This window comes from Hippoglossus stenolepis, chromosome 16, assembly GCF_022539355.2.
Source record: "Hippoglossus stenolepis isolate QCI-W04-F060 chromosome 16, HSTE1.2, whole genome shotgun sequence".
Taxonomy (NCBI): Eukaryota; Metazoa; Chordata; class Actinopteri; order Pleuronectiformes; family Pleuronectidae; genus Hippoglossus; species Hippoglossus stenolepis.
This window is the reverse complement of record NC_061498.1, coordinates 23032933-23055384: the sequence shown is the minus strand read 5'-3', so window position 1 is coordinate 23055384 and position 22452 is coordinate 23032933. Positions and strand designations below refer to the sequence as shown.

At 41.5% G+C, this 22452-nt stretch overlaps 2 protein-coding genes across 6 annotated transcripts in view; one reads left to right on the top strand and one right to left on the bottom strand.

The window, feature by feature from the left end:
• Nucleotides 1-22452, bottom strand: part of LOC118123436 (methyltransferase-like protein 22) — a 640601-nt gene that overhangs the window by 207750 nt on the left and 410399 nt on the right. The gene's annotated exons all lie outside the window — the stretch shown is intronic.
• On the top strand, nt 1531-20898 carry scaf1 (SR-related CTD-associated factor 1). Of its 4 annotated transcripts, none has more exons than XR_004698557.1 (7): nt 1531-1747; nt 4429-7935; nt 8515-8597; nt 8801-9103; nt 12561-12689; nt 19706-19886; nt 20248-20895. XR_004698557.1 is itself a non-coding variant. In XM_047343796.1 (6 exons), exons 2-6 carry the CDS (start codon nt 4527-4529, stop codon nt 19751-19753), a joined length of 3972 nt encoding a protein of 1323 aa, XP_047199752.1. In that variant the 5' UTR covers nt 1531-1747; nt 4429-4526; the 3' UTR covers nt 19754-20898. The 4 variants fall into 4 exon arrangements, 2 of the variants coding, with proteins under 2 accessions (XP_047199752.1, XP_035036288.1); XR_004698558.1 differs by lacking the exons at nt 19706-19886; nt 20248-20895 and adding exons at nt 13039-13173; nt 17629-17760; XM_047343796.1 differs by having other exon boundaries at nt 19706-20898.

Genomic DNA, 22452 nt, shown 5'->3' with positions numbered 1-22452 from the left:
ACAGACATCACCTGCGCAATTGTTTATACTTGAATGTTCACTCAGCCCTGCTGTTTATACAGGGAGATTCTATTTCTTAAATTACTATAAAATAATATCATGGCTGTAAGGCTGTTGTTCTTTTGTGTTGTATTAATGCCCGTGTTTGCATAGGCCTAATAGTGCGTAAGCGTGGCTGTGCGCAACATTATATACCACATCCAGGGTCGTTGGGGGTCACCAGTCTCTGGCACCGATATTTTGGGGGGCTGAAAAGTTTGGGAACCCCTGACATAGATCAGTATCGGCATAAGTTATTTATATTTACAGATGTTTCAAAAGAGCCACAAAATGGGCATACAGGTGCTGCATTCCTCATTCCGCAGTTTGACGTAGCAGTTAAAAGACGATTTTCAGATAACCTGTTAGTTTATACAGCTGAATTACTGGGTATTCTGTTTGCATTGCAGTGGGTGGAGGAAAGTGGCCAGGCCAATGAGATTGTCATTGCATCTGACAGCATGTCAGCAATTGCCAGTATTAAGTCAATCAAATCCTCATGCAGACAAGATATTGTCTACGAAGGTTTTCATGTTCTCCTCAGATTACATCAGAGAGGGTTTGTAATGACTGAGTACGTGAACTGAAGACCAAAAAGCACAACTCTGAAACAGTGTCCGGTTTTCAAAAAACAGTGGTCGTTTATTTCCAGTCAGGGTTCGGTACATAGAAGGCAAAAGTCATTTAGCTGACGCTTTTATTCAAAGCAACTTACAATAAGTGCATGCAACCATGAGGGTAAAAAACCCAGAAGAGCAAGAATCATGTAAATACATTAGCTTAAAAAATGCCAAACTACAAAGTACTACAAGTGCTTATTTTTTTATTTATTTAAACTCCAGAGTTGGTTATTAGACCATCATCTTCTTAACCAAGGTGTAGTCGGAAGAGATGTGTTTTTAGCCTGCGGCGGTAGATGTGTAGACTTTCTGCTGTCCTAATCATTATCATTAAATGATACACTTCATAAAATAGGCAAGCACCCAACTGGACTCTGCGAACACTGCAAAAAAACTGAAACTGTCTCTCATGTATTGATAGAGTGTAACAAATATAATGAACAAAGAAGGGAATTAATATCAGGATTAAAAGACGAAATGTAGAATATTACACTCAAAACATTGTTAGGGGGGTGGCGTACAGCTCACCTGGTAGAGTCTGCCCCAACGAGACAAGGCCTCAACCCAAGAGGCCCAGGTTTGATTTCCGACCCCACTCTCTCTCTGTCCCCCCTTCACAGCTTACTCTCCGTCCTATCCATTAAAGGCAATAAAAAGCCCTAAAAAATATATATATATAAAATGTTGGGAAAGACATCAAGGAATATTCATCTTCTTCTAATGAACTACTAAAGAGAAACAGGACTTAAGAAAATAATGTAATTTTAGTTTTGTTTGCTGCCAACCTACTGCTCCACACTCAAGTCCAGAAGGGGGCAGTAATGCGCCTATAAGCTCGTTTACCAACCTCTAATAAACACCAGAAGAGTAAGAAGAAGAATAGTAAGAAGCAGAAGAAGAAGCAGAAGAAGAAGAAAATAAAGGGGGAAAAAAGATGGTGGCGTTTGATGGATTGGTGCTGCTAATGTACCTATTAAACGCTACTAAAAGTAGTTGATGTGGTGTCTAAACGATCGGTAAAAGTCTCGGGAAGAAACAGCAGCAAATTAAAAACCCATCAACTAGAGATCGTCGGGCTGGTCTTGAAGGTAATTCATTAGCACAAGGATCCTCCTGTTTCCTTTTGCTGCCTAGCCACATTAAGCTAAATCAGCTAACCAGCTAGCTGAATACCTGCTGTCGACACATCCTCACACACACAGTGCAAACGTCGTTTCAGAAGTCAAGTTTCATTTATTTTTTACAAAATCGAATTACGAATCACGTTAAGTACACAGCATGAGCTACGAGGGTGTTCATCTATGAAGCGAGTGGCGTGAACACGCCACTGTCAAATCAAACACCGGTTAAGCGTTAGATAATTAGAGGAAAGTGTCAGCTTCACCTTTTAGGATTAAGCGTCCAATGTCACTCAGACTCCGTGATGGGAAAATCTAAAATTACGGTCAGAGGAACAGCAGACTGATGGACTGTGTTGTGTGATAATGCAGTAGTCAGTCATGGACAAGCCCAGTGAGACCTGTCCTTGAGCAAATCAAAGTATTAAGACATTTTACTGTATGTGAGGGACACTAAAACGTATATCTCTAATCCCATAGAGGCCATGTTCCTCTGATGTGCACAACTTAACCCCACTACATTCTTATCCGCATTAATCATTCATGGCTTTCTCAGGTAGTCTTTCTCAAGTTGTCTCATAATTTACAAGTCAGGCAGATGCTGGTTTTTGGGGTTTTTTACCCCCTCTTGCATATAATAGGATAAAGGATCATTTCAGTCCATCTGTTTGTCCATTATTTTGTTTCTGGAGCAGAACCTGAAAACATTTGGATTTCTTTCGTGAAATACCACAATTCTGTTAATCAGTGTATTGGTGCTTTGATTTTTTTTTCTTGATTTCCATTGTAACAAGACTGACCTGGCCAAATTGAGAGTAGGCTCTCAACTCAGAATTTTTTATCACAAAACATCAGAAAGATACCACACAGCATTCTGTTGACAGGATTTATTTTTTGTATTTATTTATCACTGGTACTGAATTATGGGATTACTCAATACTAGACACCTTCACGTTAAAATTAACGGTAAGTAAAGGCTTAGTGGAGTGACCATTAAATCCTGTGTGCAGCTCTCAGGTAGTAGGGTAGAATTATCAACTTGTTCTAAGCATCCCTTACTGTCATTATGAATTGTAATCTAAAATGATACATATATATTACATACCCCTGATGTATACCTGGCGATGTGTTTGCGTTATTATTAGGGCTGGGTTTAACAAATCTAATATAGATTCATAACAAGGAGGAATCGATATTTTTAATATATGCCTTTTCCCATGAGTGACCCAATTTTATATAAGAACAGCAGCAACATTTTAGTGAGTTGGCGAGTTTCTACTCTCATATCTGTGTCTGAAGACGGAGCGATACAGAGTTTACACACACACACATACATACACACTGGGCCCCGCCCACAGTCACAGAGCGATACATTGAAAAGAGATGAAATGAGCAGAGTCTGTAAAAGAGCCGGTTTGTCCAATCTGTTGAAAAACAGTGGCAATAATAAGTAATAATAGTGGGTTTCCATTACGTTCCGCCACTGCACAATGATCAGCACCGCTGCTTCATGATCAGAGCAGAAGCAGCAGTTGGTTTGTACCATGCTGGAGTTTCCTGTGTCCTCCCTCCATACTCCTGCTGACCTGCACTCACTTTAACTAATAAACACCAACACTCATCACAAGTTATTAGGACTTGACCACTCAGTCCACTCGCCACACACAGCCAGGACATCAGGGTTAAAGTGATGTGACACCATAGATTAATAACTAAATAAATTTGATTTTCAGTTTGTATGTGAAGAGCGACGAGCAGACACACTCCTAGAGGAAATGCTGGAATACTAACCTAAAACAATCATAATCATACCATGTTTACCAAGCTGGTAATATATATCCTGTGCCAAATGTTTAATATTTATTCAAGAGCAATTTTTGGTAACAGCCAGAGAGTTATTTATTGTTTTTGTTGTGTGTGGTTTGTTTTAATAATATTAATATATGAATATTAATTCAATTTTATTTGTATAGCGCCAAATCATAGTATGCATTATCTCAAGGCACTTTACATAGAAGGTCGAGACCGTGGTAAAACCGTTAACCGTATCACACCTAGTAACAATTAAGCACTGAATTATTTGCTTGTTCAAGCTTGGTGGGTGCAAGGTGGCTGTGTTCTGCACATTATTTTACCCTTCAGATGCATAGACACCCTATACCAGTGAATTGTTCGAATAACAATTTAGTTAAGGATATTTCGGTGTACAATAATTTTGCCTGGATATGAAAGACATTTTCAGAAAACGAAAGCTGTAAACTGTGCAAGAAACCTCTAACTTAGGGCATTCTTAAAAACAATTAAGGTTGGCCCTTCACTGTGTGTGTGTTTGTGTTTGTGAATACGTGTCTTATCACCTCTCCAGCGAATCAAACAAACACAAAGTAAACTTCAGTACTGTTCAGGTCCTAATAACTTGATGAGTGTTGGGGTTTAATGTTAAAGTGTAAAGCGAGCGCAGGTCAGCAGTGGATGGAGGACACCGAGACTCTGACATGGTACAAGCCATTTCAATGACTGAAATTTGTCTGATTGTTTCTACAAAAGCACTCTTAGTTGTCCATAAATGTTACCTTAAACTAGTTTTGTGTTCTCAACATTTCCAGTTAGAATTTCATTGTAAGATAAATGTGCCCTGTCCTTTCTGCTAGGTTTTCTCCTGGATTGTGTTTTTCCCACGTGGGCCTTGCTCATCACTTCCGCCTCAGGTCCAACTGTCTGACCTCTGCACCATCACTTTACCTGGCCCATGGACTTGACTCCGGCACCAGGCTTCAAAAAGAGGGCTGCTGCCTCATCTTCCCGACGTAAAGTTGGAGAGATTACCAGGAGCCCTCCTCCCTGCTCTCCCTCCTTATCTCTTTCTTCTCCTTCATCTGATCCATCGTCACCCTTGTCTACATCCTCCTCTGTCGGCGCCAGCTCATCAGTTTATCAGAAACATGTAAAAGGTCAGACCCAGCAGACAGAGGTGTCCTCCACTTCTGTCTCTCAAGCAGCGCAATCTCTCTCCACTGCTAAACCCAACACCATCTGCATGGATTTCTGCCTTCACACTTTGATACAGCCAAGTCAAGATTGTGAAGAAAAGGACAAGAAAGGGGAGATGTATGATCCTTTCCACCCAACTGAGGGAGACAAGGAGGTAAGGATGAAGGGGGAGGGTGGAGAAGGGGAGAAATATGACCCCTTTGACCCCACTGGTTCCCCTGCATCAGACACATATAATGGGAGTGACAAAGTTGGGGGAGGGGAGAACGTGGATGAGAGAGGAGATGAGAAAGAGGAAGAATACCCAGATTCTACTGACACTTTGACTGATCTGCTAAGCCCCTGTCTGGTCGCCAAGCTCCCTTTGGGGAGTAAAGTGGACTGTAGCACTATCAAACCTGGAGGGCAGAGTGCTGACTCTGATCACTCGGAGATAGAAGAGGGGGAGATAGTTGGGGCTGCAGAAAGAAATCAAAGCAGCAAGAGAGCAGAAAGAGAAATTCTCCCTTTGAATTCTCCCACCGTCTCCTTTTTTGGTCCAAAGCCAGAGCGAATCCTCCGGGTGCTGGATGGGGATGGCTTTGTGTCTTTGTGTGCAGAGGGCAGCTGGGAGATGGACAGGGAACCTGAGGAAGAGCCTGTGGTGGGAGTGGAGGACCTTAGAAGGAAGTTGGTCAGTAGGCGGAAGGAAAGATATTTGTCCTTTCCCACTTCTTCCCCCCTTTCTCCTCAGCCACCACCTCCTTCCTCCCATCTGCCAGCTTCTACATCCTCTTCACCTCTCACACCTCCTACAGAGCAAGATAGCAAGAAGCACAAGTCCTCCAAAAGTTCCAAGGACAGAGAAGGACTAAAAAGCAAGGATAGGAAAGCTGGGGAGAAGGAGGAGAGACGAAAGAAAAAAAGGAAGGAAAAAGTGGGAGGGGAGGAGAGGAGCAAGGAAAAGGAGCAAGGCCACAAGACTGGAAAGGAGGTTAAGGGATTGAGGAGCAGCAGCCATAAGAGGAAGAAAAGACAGCACAACAGCCCAGAGACTTTACGAAGCTGCAACTTGGACAGAGGGGGCGACATAAGGCACTCTTTATCAAGCCTATCTCAAGAAATACATCAAGAGAGGTTTAAAGATAAAGAGGGAGATATAGATAAAGATATGGACAGAAATACAAAGCAAGGAAGAGGGAGGGAGAGGCATAAAGAGAGGGAACAAAATCGCACAAGTAGCCATAGAAGAGATGAAAGAGATCGAGATTGTAGCTCAAGAAAGGAAAGGGAAAGGAAGGAAATACACAATTCAAGTAGCAGAGAGAGATGCATTTCAAAGAGGTCCAAAAGAAGCAGGGAAAAGAAGGAAGGTGATAGAGATAGGCAGCGCGAGAGGGACTGGCTGCGGGATGGTCGTCCTGTTGTCCCACCATCTATTCAAGACCTTAATGGATCTGACCTCTTTGCTATCAAGAGGACCATCACAGTCACCACTACCACCACCACCACCACTGTACCCGGCTCTCCAAGACTTGCCCCAACCTCCCCCTGTTGGCCCAAACAAGACCCTGACAAGCCTCACAAGAGGAAAAAGAAGAGAAAATGGCACTCGACTGGAGAGGTGGAGGACAGGGGATGTTGTCGCAGCCGATCACGGTCATTCTCACCTCCAAAGTATCGCAGCTTTGAGTCAGACCGCTATTCAGAAAAATTTGAGATTGACGTGTTGTCTTTGGATGGTGAGGCTTTGGACTCAGACTATCCATCTTTGGAGGATACACCTCCTGCTGCCCTTGTGCCAGAACCACCTGTCCTCAGCCCCAAAACTAAGATTACCTTAAAGACTGAACGACATCATCAGGGAAAGAAATCTCGCACATTAAAGAAAATTGGCCAACCTAAATCCTCCTTTTCCAGTAGAATCAAAAACAAATGCCTCTCCTCACTGATGGTCACTTCAGGCTCTCCCTCTGTCTCATCTGGGCTTCCCTCAGCAAAGCAAGCCAAGAAATTGGGAAAGGACAAAGATCGGGACAAATGCAGTAGAAAGGATTTGGGTCGCTCTGGCAAGTCCAACAAAGAAAGTGGTGGCAGTCGGAAAGGGAAGCTTCAGTCCAAAGTTTCTGTGTTGGTGCGTGAGGGCGTGAGCAGCACCACAGGTACTTCAGTTGGCTCTGGAAAACTAGGCATGGACCTTCTAGGGCCAGGAGTTACAGGTGGGGGTTCTGGGGGCTCTGTGGTGGGTGGCTCCATTGCCGTAGTCTTCTGCAGGGACAATGAGAGCAGATCTCCATTTCTCAAACCCTGCTCAGAGCTGCCATCTCTCAGTGGTCGAAGTAAAGATCTGTCCAGCATGGGTAAGAGAAACAGCCTGGCTGTAACACCAGCGTCCTTAAGTAGTTCTGCAGGACTAAAATCCAAGAAAACAAAACCCAGCTCCATCACATCCACTTCCTCCTCCTCTGCCTCCTCCCCCTCATCTCTTGTAACCAAGCACTGCCGTCGCCTGGCCAAGAAGACTAGAGATAAAGGTGGAGCTGCAGTATTAACTGCAGCTTGCAGCCAAGCAAATACCACAGCTGAGGGCTGGGGTGGGGCGTCTTTAGATGTTCAGTCTGCTGTTGGAAATGGGAACAAGTCAGTCAGCCCACATACTGACCAAGTTGGCCTTCCACCCTGTTCTTCGTCCTCTTCCTCCACCAGTGTGCTCCCACCCTCCTCCTCTCCACAACAAACACCTCCACTCTCTTTGGCTCCTTTGCAGGACACCGGGGGTTCTTCTCCAGACTCTCAGACTGTTGACAGTAGCTGTAAGACTCCAGACCCTTCTTTCCTAGCTGACAACTGTCCAACTCAGACCAGCCCCACACTCCCAACGTCCAGTCCACCCAGTCTGTCTGCACCGCAGGGAGCTGGCCTCAGTATCACCTTGTCTACACCCATGGCCAAACCGCCTCCTCTAGATGATGCTCCCAATACTCTGGTCTCACCTTCATGCTCATCCTCTTCGGCAGGCTGTGGTCTCACTTCCCTTTCTCTGCCTCTGTCTTCATCAGACCCCTCCTCCTCCTCTGTATCCTCTTCATCTGCAAATAAGCCTCCTCTTCCTCCCCCTCCAGCAGCACATGCCCTCCCCTGGAGTCTGCAGACTGGAGTGGACTGCACCACTGGAGGAGTTTTGGCATGTAAGTTTGCTTAATAGGTCAACAGAAGTCAACCATGTTATTATTGCTAGAGGCTAGAGGCGTGGTTGTCACTTACAGCAGAGTGTCTCTGGCAGGCCACAGCAAAAAATGCTGCACTTGGCTTAATTCATGGCTGTATTCACACAAAACTTAGCAATGTAGGACCTTCTTGAATGTTGTTTTTGTGCTTTGGAATGTAAACGCTGAACAGTCAGAATGTTCTTTATCGGTGCTCTCTATAGAATCAAGCCTATAGGTCTCTCAACCACTGCTGCTTTCTATCGTGTTGAGCCAGGGAAGCAACAGTTGACATAAGTGTGGGAACATTTTACATGAAGACTGTTAGCTGTAAAATCTGTAAAGCTGATTGTGCATGGCATTGCAGCACAACATGCACCTAAAAGTTGTTTATGATCTACCAGTAAACCGAGATGTCACCTTCACCCAGGGCTCCAACATGCTTTGTCTTCAGGTGCATACCACAGTAATGTTGTGCTGTCGTGCCATGTGAAACATGCATTGTGATGTATGTTATATGAACTTTATTCTGAAATAATGCGCTCTCATTTTTATTCCCAGTGACTGCTCTGCTCTTTAAAATGGAGGAGGCCAATATCGCCAGTAGAGCCAAAGCACAAGAGTTCATTCAAGCAACCAACCAGGTGAGGGAGACACTGTGACTTAGATTGGTTAATAAACAGCTTTTTTTACACATACTAGAGTTGGTTATGTAAATAGCAATAGCAAAAATTGTGCGCACTGCCTTTTTAATACGGTTGGATGTTCAACCTGGAAACTATAGCAAAACCGTGGAGAACATTTTGAGATTTAACATGCCATTACTTGTGTCATGTCTTTCATACAGATCCTCTCACAGGCCAATCAGAGCCAGTCACAGCAGCATGGTCCTCCCTCCTCTGCAGCTGCCTCCTCACAGATTCCTCCCCCTCCCTCTGTTCCTCCCCCCCCTGAGCTGAGCCCAGCCCAGTTCATACTCCACAGCTCCCTTCCATTGGTTGGCTGTTCCAAAACTCCACCCTCTCACCTACACCCCTCAGGTGGTGGATGTATTCAGACTCCACCCTCCATTATGCCTTTGGGGTTGTCAGGAGTGACTGGGACCTCTGGTGACACTGGATGGGACAATGGGAGCAAAGACCCTGATAAGGTAAGGATGAACACATCAGGCAAAGTTGCCTTTAGAAATCAGTATACCTGGAAACATGCATATGTGGATCTCACTGTAAGGATGTGCTGAAAGACGTATTGTTTGGTCGTATCAGCAGTGGTATCACTATTAAAAGTTAATTCACTGGACCATAATCCAGTCTGTGAGGGGCAAAACCAGAAAGAATGGGACAGAGTGTGCTCCGCCGCATGGCATTCATTGCATGTTGGTGAGATGGAGGGGTAAATCTTAAGCAGTTTGAGTTTACAGTATTGAAGACAAGGAATTTGTTTAAATTGGATCAGCTGGTTGCTGCTGTTAAGATCCTGACAGATTTGATTTTACACAAAGCTTTAACCACCAAAACCTCTACAGAATTAGCGAAAATGACACAGGAAATCTTTCCAGGGGACCCAAAAAAGTGATGAACCTGGCTGTTTTTCAATGCTTCAACGACAGCCAGATGTAAAAAGCTGATTTCACATAGAACAGCAGCACAACATCACTGTGGTATGACAGTGAAGAGAAAACATGTTGGAGACATTCTTCTACTTCCTCTTCTTTCTCCTCTTAACAAATTACTTTACTCTCAAACACAGACACACACACCGACACAGACTCAGCTGATGTCTGACCCCGCTACAGTATAAATGTAGTTTGTTTGAAATGACAGCCACAATATCAACACTGATCACCACATAATGATCGATACTTTTCTTAAATGAGTAAAATCTTTCCTCATAGCTGCATGCTTTCATTCATTCAGCTCGGCCTGACTCTGCTTGCTCTTTTCCTCTCTCTCTCTGGCGCTGACACACTGACACATGCACTCAAACACACAAATGGTCTGGTAAATGGTCTGTATTTGTATGGCACTTTTTTGTCTTGATGACCACTTGAAGCGCTCTACACCTCATTCACCCATTCACACACACATTCATACAGTGCATCTATGTTTAGCACTTTTTCTATGAGAAAGGGCTCAAGGAAAGGAAGACTGGGATCAAACTGCCGACATTCTGGTTAGAGGACGACCACTCTAAACCCTGAGCATAGGCAGAAACATAGGCAATGTATGGAGAGCCGAAGGAGATAGCTCGATTTGGTTGGCAGTAAATTTTTGACAGAAAGATACTGTAAAAAAAAAAATACAGAAACAAAAAATAACCAAAGAATAGGAGAGAGAGTGTGTGCACGTCTCCCATAGTCTTAACGTCCAGAGTTCAATCGGTATATTCACAAAGTCTGTTTCAGTCTCCCCAACACGGTTCAGTTCAATCAATCAATGAAAAACAGATACAACAAAAACAGCCTTCTTAATCAGTTTGTTAAATCTGTCGGTGTCACCGGCTCAGATTCTGCTCCCCCAAAAGACCACAGCAAAGTACAGTGCACTGGCAACAACAGACTGATGGAAGATTTCCAACATCCTGCTGCACACGTTGGAAGATCTCACCTCCCTGAGGAAATAGGGTTTTGATTATGACGATGATTACGAAGTCCAAATTAAATTGTAGGTATCTGAAACTGGAGTTATATTCATAAATAAATTGCAGATGTCTGTAGGGCGGCTGTGGCTGAGGGGGTAGAGCAGAAGGTCGGCAGTTCAATCCCCAGTCTTCCCCATCTGCATGCCGAAGTGTCCTTGGGCAAGATGCTGAACCCCGAATTGCCCCTCATAGAACAACAAAGTGCTGCTAATTGATGCACTGTATGAATGGGTGAATGGGTGAATGTAAAACTGTACTGTGAAGAGCTTTGAGTGGTCATCAAGACTAGAAAAGCGCTTTATAAATACATTTACCATTTAATACATGTAAAACAGCATTGTACAACAAGAACTGCTGGAAAGGTTAAAGTGTAGCTTTTTGTCTTATCTGATTAATCAATTAATCTAAAAAATAATAGACAGATTAATCGAATATCAAAGTAATTGTTTGTTGCAGCTAGTTTCTATATACAATATGTTGAGGGCACTCACGGTATCGTTGATGGTCAAGTCGGTCAATCAGTCGGGCAGAAACCGGCCGTCAGAATGAAATTGTAGATATCTGATATCTACTGATATCTGAAACTGGAATCATAAAGAAAGAGAATTTAACAAGAAGATGAAGTTGCTTTTCGAATAAACTGCTGGAGGGTAAAATGTAGCTTTTGTCTTTATATCCGATTAATAATTGATTAATAGAAAAAATGATCGACAGATTAATTGATTGTTAAAATAATCTTTAATTGCAGCCACATTTTTGGGGAGGTGCACGTCAGGGTATGGCATAGGGCTCTGCATCAGTTACAGGTCTACGTGTTGGCTACAGAGTAACTTCGACGCCTTCAGACTGCAACAGCTCTGCTCAGGGGTACATAAAGTGGGCTATTAGGAAGGGGGGCCTTAAATTCGCAGAAGCTAAATCCAGCCGTTTCAGAAAAGAAAGTGAACTGCAGGATCCATAGAGGACCAGTATAACATATATAAAGTAAACTCCAGTTTTCTGAGCTGTAAATAGTTTTAAGATACTAACTCGTTAGCCGCTCACCATAAGTTACCATGGTGATTTATCCTGATGAGAAGTGAACGAGCTTCGTAGGAACTCAAACTCAGAACTAAATCTGAAGTTACTCCAATAACTGCAAATCCTGCTTAGTATTACAAGCCTCTGAATTCATCCCAGTGCAGCCTGCTGCTGTGAGTGACAGATGCACCTCCGGTCACATAGAGGCCAATTCAGTAAGACAAACCGTTTAAAAAATGTTTACACAAATGTGATTATCCAGAATTAACTTTACAGATATCAGCAATTCATCATTTTGACTAGTAATTCTTTAATTTTAATTAATTAAATTCTGAACAGATCTGTTACAATATCTGTAATTCTGTTTTAACTGCTCAAACTCCAATTGTCTACATTTGTAATTACATTTTGACGAGTAAGAGTCAAACTACTTTTCCCATTCGTGTGTGTTTCTCATAGGAATCTACAATTCAGCTGAATTATAACTGTCTTTAATTTCGGTTATGACATTCTGACAAGTTTAAACTTAAACGAAAAAGATATATTGAGCTTAATTCATAACTAGTTAGAATTAATTATTAGATACCTGAAACTGTAATTGCAGTCATAATTTAGTTAAAGATGTCTTAAATACATATTGAAAGAGCATTGTACAAGAAGATAAAGTTGCTTTTCAAATAAACTGTTGGAAACGACAAAATGTAGCTTTTGTCTTTTCATCCGATTAATAATCGATTACTCTAAAAAATTATCATTATCAATTATTCCATCATCATTTTTGGGTGAACTATATCTTTAAGGTAAGTGAACTGACAGTACTTTATGAAGTGTTATCTTTTTTTGTATTCATGTGTAGCACTTTAAATAGTTATATTTTCCATAATATTCTCAGAATTTTATTATTTATATCATTCTTAATTTAACATGTCTGATATCTGAATTGCTAGTACCTGAAGAAACTGCATACCCAGGAGAGGGCAGTGGAGGAGGTGAAGCTCGCCATAAAACCTTACTATCAGCGCAAAGACATCAACAAGGACGAATACAAAGACATCCTAAGGAAAGCTGTGCATAAGGTCAGCATCAGAACACAGACTCAATGACACAATAAGTATAGGAAAACACTGATTCAGTAAATGTGTGTATGTGTTTACTTATGTTTATTATTAGCCTGCCAATTCAAGTAATCTGACAAAAGTAAGAGAATGTTACCGCTGGACACAATTTGAAATGATCCGTGGTCTTCAGTTGCAGTTCTTGACACCGCAGAAGCCATGTCCACTATAAAGCTTAGATCATGCCCACAAGACTTGCAGAACTTTGAGTTCCCTTAATTTGATTCAATAGATAGACCCGCATCTATTGATCTTGTGCTCAATGCCTGTTCCTGTCCTGCCATGATTGTGCCTCTGTGATGTCTTTCAGACCAGCCTTTTCCGGCCACTGGTATGATTTCTCTATCAGCTACTTCTTCTATCTGCCGGTGGTAAATGCCGTGCAGGGGCTTGTCCTTCCATTACGATCACTCATCTTCCTCCTCCTCCTGATCTGCTATCTGAGGTATTCTCTTAGCATAGCATTACTTGGGCCCATCTTACTGATGTAATACTTGATCTTTGTTTCTTCATCCTGGATGATGGCTCTGATGCTTACTAGTCCTCAGCCTATCGCCTGCTTAGTGTACCAAAACCCTCCATGCATTGTGAGGAGCTTCGTTATCTTCCTTGTCTTGATATCAGTGGCCTCTAACTCCTTCTTTTGGCCAGGTTATTGTAAAAATGTTGATAGCTTGGACCTTGTTCTTTCCATCCAGCTGACTTTTCAGGACCTGCCTTACTCTGTGTAGGTAGTTGGCTGTGGCAGACTTCCTTGCTGCCTCGTTATGGTTTCTATTTGCCTGCGGGATCCCAAGCTATTTTCTAGCTGTCCTGAACATCTGCTATATTGCCTTCTTGTAGTTCAACCCAATCAGTTGTGTTCATCTTGCCTTTCTTTGATACCATTCAACCATACGTACGTAGTCTGAATGACATTCCGATGTTGTTGTGATGAGGATCAGAGAGTAGATGTCTCGCACATTCCTGGCACACAGCTTGATATCATCCATTTAGAGGAGGTGGCTAATGATTTCTCCACTTCGGAATCATTATCCGTAGCCACTCCTTGTGACGATCTGCCTGAGGGTGTTCAGGCATATGCAGACCAGCAGTGGGGACAGAGCATCTCGTTGATATGCCACACTTGATGGTTACTTGTGTAATCGGCTTGGCGTTGACCCTAAAGTTGTTTTCCACAATCCCAATTCTGATCCTAGAAATATTAGCCACTGAGCATTGATGTAGTCTAAGAGTACACTAGATGGTTTGGTCCTTCCGGCTTCTACTTCTTTACTGTACCTCTTGAGGTGGGTAGCCAGAGCTGTGAGTTTGACACCTTGTTGTACTTCTTAGGTAACCCTTTCATCACCTCACCTTTGTGTTGCTCAGATAGTTGGCTAACCTCTCTCTGTGTAGCCTTGATCTTGGCCTGGAGCCTCTATGGGGGATATTGCTCCTTATTGCTTATGCAGTTCATCTTGTAGTTGGCTTCAGTATCTTGCCTAAATTACAGGTAAAATGGGGGACAACTTTATTAATATAACAATATTGTATATAAAACTTAAATTTTATTATAACAGCACTGTTTTTATATAGGCCTATAGCCTTCTGACCTTAAAAGGATAGTTCCCCCAAAAATGATAATTCACTCATTATCAAGTCGCCCTTATGCCGATGGAGGGGTGGGTGAAGTGTTTGAGTCCACAAAACTGTTCTGGAGTTTCAGGGGTAAACAGCGTAGCAGCCGAATCCAATACAACTGAAGATATTAGGGACTTATCTTCAGACGTAAAAAAAAACAACAGAAAAAAAACATAACGAGCCTCCATACTGCTCCTGTGGTGTCATCCAAGTGTCCACAAGCCCAGACATGAGGGGAATTATCAGTTTTGGGTGAACTATTTCTTAAAGTGTTCATTTATTTTTATTTAAGATAGAGCAAAGGGGTTTGTAGCAATGGTGCTGCTGAAATAAAATTCAAAGACAAACTGACATGTAATGTGCATTGTTATTCGAAATGTGTCTTATATCTAAAATGTCTAGAGGTGTATGATGCAACTTTCCCCGAATGCTCTATCGGAAAAAAAGCAAACAAAACAAAAATACTACAAAAAATATTGATTCGCAATTTTTAAAAATCTACGTCCATATTGAAATGGTATACAAGTGTCGGAATGGTATTGGAGGATAAGCATACCACCCCAGCCTTAATGCTAAGTTGATGTAAAAAAATCCTATAGGTGAAGGTAGGTAGGCATTGATGACCACTGTACCAAGGCAGTGTTGGTAAATGGTCTGTATTTATATAGCGCTTGATGAACACTCGTGTGTTTTTTACATTCACCCTCTCGCATACATTCATACAGTGCATCTATGTGCAGCACTTTCTCTGTGAGAAAGGGGCAATTCTCGTAGCTCCGTATCTTGCCAAAGGTCACTTTGGTATGCGGAATGGGGAAGACTGGGATTGAACCACCGATCTTCTGGTTAGAGGACGAATGCTCTTACCACTGAGCCTTATCTGAAGTATTATGGTAGTGAGAAAAACACAACTAACAAAGGAAGACAGACTGGTTGGTCAGTGGCTAAAGGGATAGTTCATCCAAAAATGAAAATTCACTCTATCTACTCACCACTTTGCTGATGGCGGACATGGTGTAAATGACACCGTTTAGAGTTGAATTTGAATGTCTGGGTTTACGGACACTGGGATGACAGCACAGGAGCAGTATGGAGGCATTTTATGAGTTTTAGAATTGGTCACCTTTTACTTCCAATTGTTTTGGATTTGGCTGCAACGCTGTTTACCCCTGAAACTCCAAAAGTGTTTTGTGGACTCAAACACTTCACCCACACCTCCATCAGCATAGTGGTGAGTAGATAATGTATGGATTTTCATTTTTAGGTGAACTATCCCTTTAAGACTACAGCAAGATAATAAGCCATAAATTTAGAGGAACTAATTGGTGGCTTCACATGATGGAAGAGCAGCACAGTCTCAGACTTAAACCACATTGAGCTTGTTTGGAATGAACTGAACACAATGTGAAAGCAAGGCAACCTACAAGTGTAACATACTCATGGGGACAGCCATAAGTGTAGGGATAAACTGGTTCTGATTTATGTTTAATTTCTATTATTGTAAATGTCACGCAGCTGATAAAAGAGTAAAACATTTTGATTGAATTCATGATTTAAGATTTTAATCTTAATTATTTAATCTATATAGACATGAACTCTGGATAATGTCTGGACAATAAGGTCTGGACTTTTTTCGCAGTTTGCCTTTCATATATGAAGAACACAGCAGTAGATTCTCCGGTTCAGGCATGTTCACAACAACAGAAAAACCTCTGGAGCGTTCAGGTATGAGGGGTGGTGCAACATGCAGGAGGCAGGGCAATGACGTTTTAATTTTGCCCTGGAGATCACTTGTTTTTGTTTTACAGCACATCAAGACTATGGAGGACGATACATGATTTAAGTATAAATAAATAAATGTATAAATAAATAAATACAGAAATGTATAAATAAATGTCTTAAATATATTTCCACATTTATTTATTTCTGTATTTCTGTGTCCATAAGCTAATGAGAAAGACGGGTCTAACCTCAGTCTCATGCAGGATTGGTCCAGGATTGATCCAGTCCTACTACTTCTACCTTTCAATGCTGACTGGTGTCCAGTAGCTGTTTGCAGTGTTTTTTTTTTTTATTGGGATGATTTAGGTGTCGGTAGTCCTGAATGTGAGCGTCACGTCTCGTGTTGTACTGAGCACAACATGTTGACGAGTCATTTTTCATATACTCACTAGCGCGCTCAGTTGACCAATCCTGCTCGAGACTGAGGTTGGGACCTCCTACCTCATTTACATATGGACACAGAAATAAATAAATGTGGAAATAAATAAATGTGAAAATAAATTTTAGACATTGATTCATTTACTTCTGTATTTATTTTCACAATTTTATTTATTTCCACATTTATTTATTACCTTAGTCTCGAGCAGGATTGGTCAACTGAGCACGCTGATGAGTACATGAAGTAACTTAGTGTTTGTTTGATTCGCTCCAGAATTTATGAGGCTGCATTTAAACATCATGAAAAATGACTCGTCAACATGTTGTGCTCAGTACAACACGAGACGTGACGCTCACATTCAGGACTACCGACACCTAAATCATCCCAATAAAAAAACCTTAACTAACCCTCTGAACTTGAACTAGTTCATTTTAAGTGTGAACTGGCTCAACACTGCAAACAGCTACTGGACACCAGTCAGCATTGAAAGGCAGAAGTAGTAGGACTGGATCATCACACTCCTGTGACCAATCCTGCATGAGACTGAGGTTAGACCCGCCTTTCTCATTAGCTTATGGACACAGAAATACTGAAATAAATAAATGTGGAAATATATTTAAGACATTTATTTATACATTTCTGTATTTATTTCTGTATTTAGGGCCCGAGCACCGACGGTGGGAGGCCCTATTGAAATTGTAAGGATTATTATTATTTATTTATTTCCTTATTTATTTATGCTTTTATTTATTTATATTTGAGTCATGTATCGTCCTCCATACAAGACCAGCATTGGCCAATATCACCAAAAGCTCTTGAATCTCGTTGTCTTTACAAGTTGACATTTTCGTCTGTGTATTTTATGTGTATAGCACTTTTTCCTCCCAAGATACTTATTCTCTTTTTGTTTTTTTCTTTCATTGTCCATCTCATGTTAACATCATCAACACGTCCACTGCTTTATTCTCACATGGGCTCATTAGGGCATTATGGGGACTTGCAGGAAAAACTCTGAAGCTTCTAATTAGGACATTTGTGGTCTCACATACAGCCCCTCCGGATAATTTCAGGAGATTATGAACAAAAACACTATTAATCACACTGTTCTTCTCTCAGATCTGCCACAGCCGCACAGGAGAAATCAATCCAGTCAAAGTCAGCAACCTTGTAAAGCTATACGTCCAGCGCTACAAATATTTTCGTAAACATGGACGCAAAATGGATGACGAAGAGAGAATTGACAGGGAGCCTGGAGCACTACAGTCCTCTGACTATTAGCAGACTTTTAAAAAATGGTCCTCCACACCGCCTTCTGCTCAAGACCTGTGCCATCCACTGATGATCCACAGTTTTTGTTGATATTTGTATTGCTTTTGTAGCCCACCTTGTTAATGCTTTCATGTGGTCTTAAGCTGGGCATACACTGTGCGATTTGAGCCCGATTTTGAAGCAATTTCTGAGACGCGTCTCATTTTAGAGTCAGACCGGTTTTTCAGCTTCGTCGTGCCTCCTTTTTGCCTTGCAGTGTACAATGTCAGAAACTTTGGTTGGCCGTTGTCAGGCTCTGTTGGGTTTATTCTTTGATATAATTTCAGAGTACACTGAAATACACTATAGCCATTTATAGACATGAACTCCAGATAATGTCTGGACAATAAGGTTTGGACTTTTCTGGAGTTTGCCTTTCATATATGAAGAACAGAGTGAGAGATTCTCCGGTCAGACCTGTTCATGGTCAACAGAAAAATCTCAACAGAACGCTCTCTTAAGCGTTCAGGTATGAGCCCGATTTTTACGCAGTTTCTTAAGTCGCGCATCTCATTTTAGAGTCAGACCAGTTTTCAGTTTGGTCGTGCGTCGTTTGCCTTGCAGTGTATGGGGGGTGCAAGGGGCGATCAACGGATACATTTTTTACATGTCCGAAACTTTGGTTGGCCGTCATCAGGTTCTGTAGAAGCATAGTCACGAGTCGATTCCACTAAAATCTGCACATTTTCCCTCACTGTGTCTGCACAAAATGGCATAACACAATTGTAAGAAATGTAGTTGATGGCTAGAAGTAATTGCACAGCAAGAAAGAAAGTTGCACTGTGTATGCCCAGCTTTGTGGAAATCTCTTCCCTTATGTCTCTGATCTCGCTGTAAATATATCTCACTTGCAAGATGTAATATGTTGAAGAAGTGGACGCTGTCATGTGCACCTGTTAACCTGTTCTAAAGTATTCCAGTACACCAACCCTGCAATAAAATACCACCATTGTGAAGTGCATAGAATTTGACTGTGTCCATTATAAGCTTTATATTGGTGGTACTAATCCCAGGGCTCTTAATTATTATATATTTTTTTTAAAGCAGCATTTGATTAGGTGTTAATGGTTGTTTGTCCTCCCCATCCCAATGTGTATCAGAATTCAAGCTGAGAGAAGATGTAATACCCAGACGCGCACATTCAAATATATTATATATTGTACCTTATATAACGGTACACCCGGCACACTTGCACATACCCCACCCCATCTCTGAGTCTTTGTGGACCGTATGCAAGTTAGAGTTGGCCAATTTAATGAACACAAAGACACTTGACCTCTCAGTTTTTTGATTATGCCGTCTGTGTTGTGTGCATGTGTTACTAAGGTTGCTAAATCTCTTTATAAAATGACTTTACAAACAAAACATACATGTTGCTTGAAAACCTGTTCAAAGTAGAGTGGTCTTATTGATTTGTTTGTTATGTGTCCATTATGTGTCCTGCATCCATTTTGAAATAAAATCCCTAGACCTGATAAATAGCCAACATTTGTCTGTAAAGTTTGTTACTGACACAAGGTGGCACATTTACAATTACAGGAATCTGCATTGACTTCCATTCATTGTGGACAGCCAACCAAAACCTAACCTTAACCTTATCACAATAGAATACCCCTCACTTCACACCCTCCCTTCCTGAGCGAGAGAAGCGCTATGGTGGCTTTCCTACGTCAAAAGCCGGACGAAAGCATCGAGTGGTCTTCTCTCCAGTGATGAGGTGTCTATAGATAGATATATTTATATCTGTTGTCAGATTATTTAGTCGGTAAACTTTAGTTGATAGTGTATGTACAAAAGTTGTTACTGAGCTGTGGTAGTGCTTTATTACTGACTTTAGGTAGCTGAAATAGCTGAATGCTAATGAAAGCTAACATTACTTGTTTAGTCTGAACAGAGAGACGGCGTTAGCAGGAGATGCATGTTTACAGACTGAAACAGTTGAGAGCTGTACTGAGGTGAGGAGAGAGGAGTGATGGAGAGACGCCGGAGAGTTCCCAGAGCTGCAGCCAGAGGACACAGGAGGAGAGACTGAACAACTGCAAAAGGACCAGACTGAATCTACGCAGGTTTGTGTATTTATTATATTTGTGTAGCCTGCATGATGGCAACAAAAACAATACAGCATAGTGTTTTTATACAACTTAATACAACTGTGTATACATCTTACTGAGTAATGTAACTAACATTAGCTGTGCAGTGCATGTCAGTCACTGACTATAAAATGTCAGCGACACCACTGAACAATTGTATGAATACTTTATAGGGATAGTATGTTACTGGCATATTTTGACTTGTGAAACCTGTTATTGTTTTACATATGGGATAAAAAAACGTTACAGCCTACAACCCCTAAGCACTGAAATTATCATATAGTCAACATAATATAGTGCTAATAATAAAGCCTTATCTGTGTTCTCCATTGTTTAGGATTTCAGATACTTATTCAAGAGATGAGTGTGGAGCAGCACAGGGAGCTGACAGCCGCAGGCATGGTGACCCACTTTTTACTGGAGTCAAGGTGTTCTCATAAACTGTAGGGACACACCCTTAGCTTCATACAGTACCACAATAATTCACACACCTGCATCTATATCAAGGATATAATTAGTTATTATTACTACTACTACTTCTGTTGTATGTTTTTAATGTAATTGTTTTTCTGTTACTATTTTATACACATTTGCTTTGCAATTATTTATTTTTTAATGAATATATTCATATTCCCAATCAAATATTTGTTCAATTGAGTTAACACTGAAATTAATTCATTACATTACATTGATAAAAAAGATGAGAGGCATCATGATTCAGGTGTGCTTTTCAAGGACGCATTGTGATCTACCATATGGATCGTTCCACATCACCAGCTGCATGGAATAGTGGTCCTGTTGAAAACAGTTGCATTACTTATTAAAATAATATTAAAAATGTTATCCAGTTTTATAAAAGCAATGCTTGTATGACTTGCAGGTTTTGTATGCAACAAGAAAGGCAAAAACTACATTACCTACAGTACTGGGGTCTCATTTATCAAACATTGCGTAGGATTCATACTAAAAGTGTACGTACGCCCAAAAGCCGGAAATGGCGTACGCCAAAGGAAATTCCGATTTATAAAACCGTGCGCACGCACACCTGAACGCAATGTTCGCTTTATAAATCACAGTCCACCTGGAAACGTTCGTACGTGGATCTGCCTCCAAGTCCGCCATCCACACGCCCACTTTCAACCATAAATGGTCAATGCAAAGCACGGCATGAATATTAAATTATCCTGCTGACCAATGGGTTTCCACGGTGAGTCCTGACGGAGTCACGGCATCAAGCGATGAGAAGAGGAAGCGAAACTTTCTGACACTGACATCGAGGTGTTTGTTAGTGAGGTGGAGGTGAAGAGACATTTTATGGGACAGCAGTGATGTCACTAATAAAGAAAATACACTGATACTCTGCCGCTGCTGTGGATAACACAATGTGTGAGAGTGAAGACAATAGAAAGAACGGAGCCTGAAAAACAGATCACAGATCAATAGAATCTATATCAGCTGATCAGACATCGCTGAACCCTTGTTTCCTCATTCTTCCATTCGCATGCACACATCACGCAGAATCACGCACCAGTGTCACGGCAGTATTTATTTATTTAGAGCATTCGGACCGATTCCCTCACATCAGTGGATCCTAACCTCCACTCTGGGATATTATTTGGAAAGTTTCTTAATTTCTTGTAAGTGATCTCGAGTCCGCTCTGTGCGCCTGATGGCACAGTCACGTTCACTGCAGTGATTTGATGATACACGCACAGTGTTAGAAGATATTATTAAAACCTGTTAATGACTCGGCTCCGTAACTCCGCTGTTTAATGGAATCTGAACGTAATTTGCTGTAAGTTGTTTTATATATTTTTTAATGAAAAGGTTTGTGTGGAACAGATATGTCGCGCGAGCAAAACTAAAGCTGTTGGTTTTAATGTAAATGAGGAAGTGGATCAATAATCTGCTTCAGTTCACCACCTCACGTCTGCGTCGCCACTTTCCTGTCTCCAAAACGTTCGTACGCATGGGTCAGAGTTTGCGTGGAAATACGCAAATTTTCACGTCAAGTTTGTTTTTATAAATCACAACGTTTGCGTGAGAAGTGGCGTACGTACGTTTCAGGTCCCGTTTAGTGCGTACGCAACGGTGATAAATGAGACCCCAGGTCTCCTGACTTTGGTCTGCACCAATTCTGATGTGGATAGTGCAAGTTTGGAGGATACCAGTCATCGTCCTCTGGGGTCATCTGGACGAAGGCCCCTCCTTCGAGGCATCCCGACTCCAATTGTGATTCAGCAATTCAAATCTCTTACTCTTAGGTGTATGCATAGGTTTCTTTCAGGCATTCTTTTTTTTATAGTCTTCTGAAGCTGAAATCACAGTTTTCAACCATTCAATATCTGATATACTGTACATGTTAACTTTGAACAGTGACTGTGCATGTAAATAATGACTTGCAGGTGCTAGCTATGGAAACAAACATATAATACTAGAGATTTTCCAACTTTCCTTTCACAGATATGGTGAAATGATTGTCAACTCAACATTACATTACATATCACATATCTTTTATCCAAAGCAACTTCCAATAAGTGCA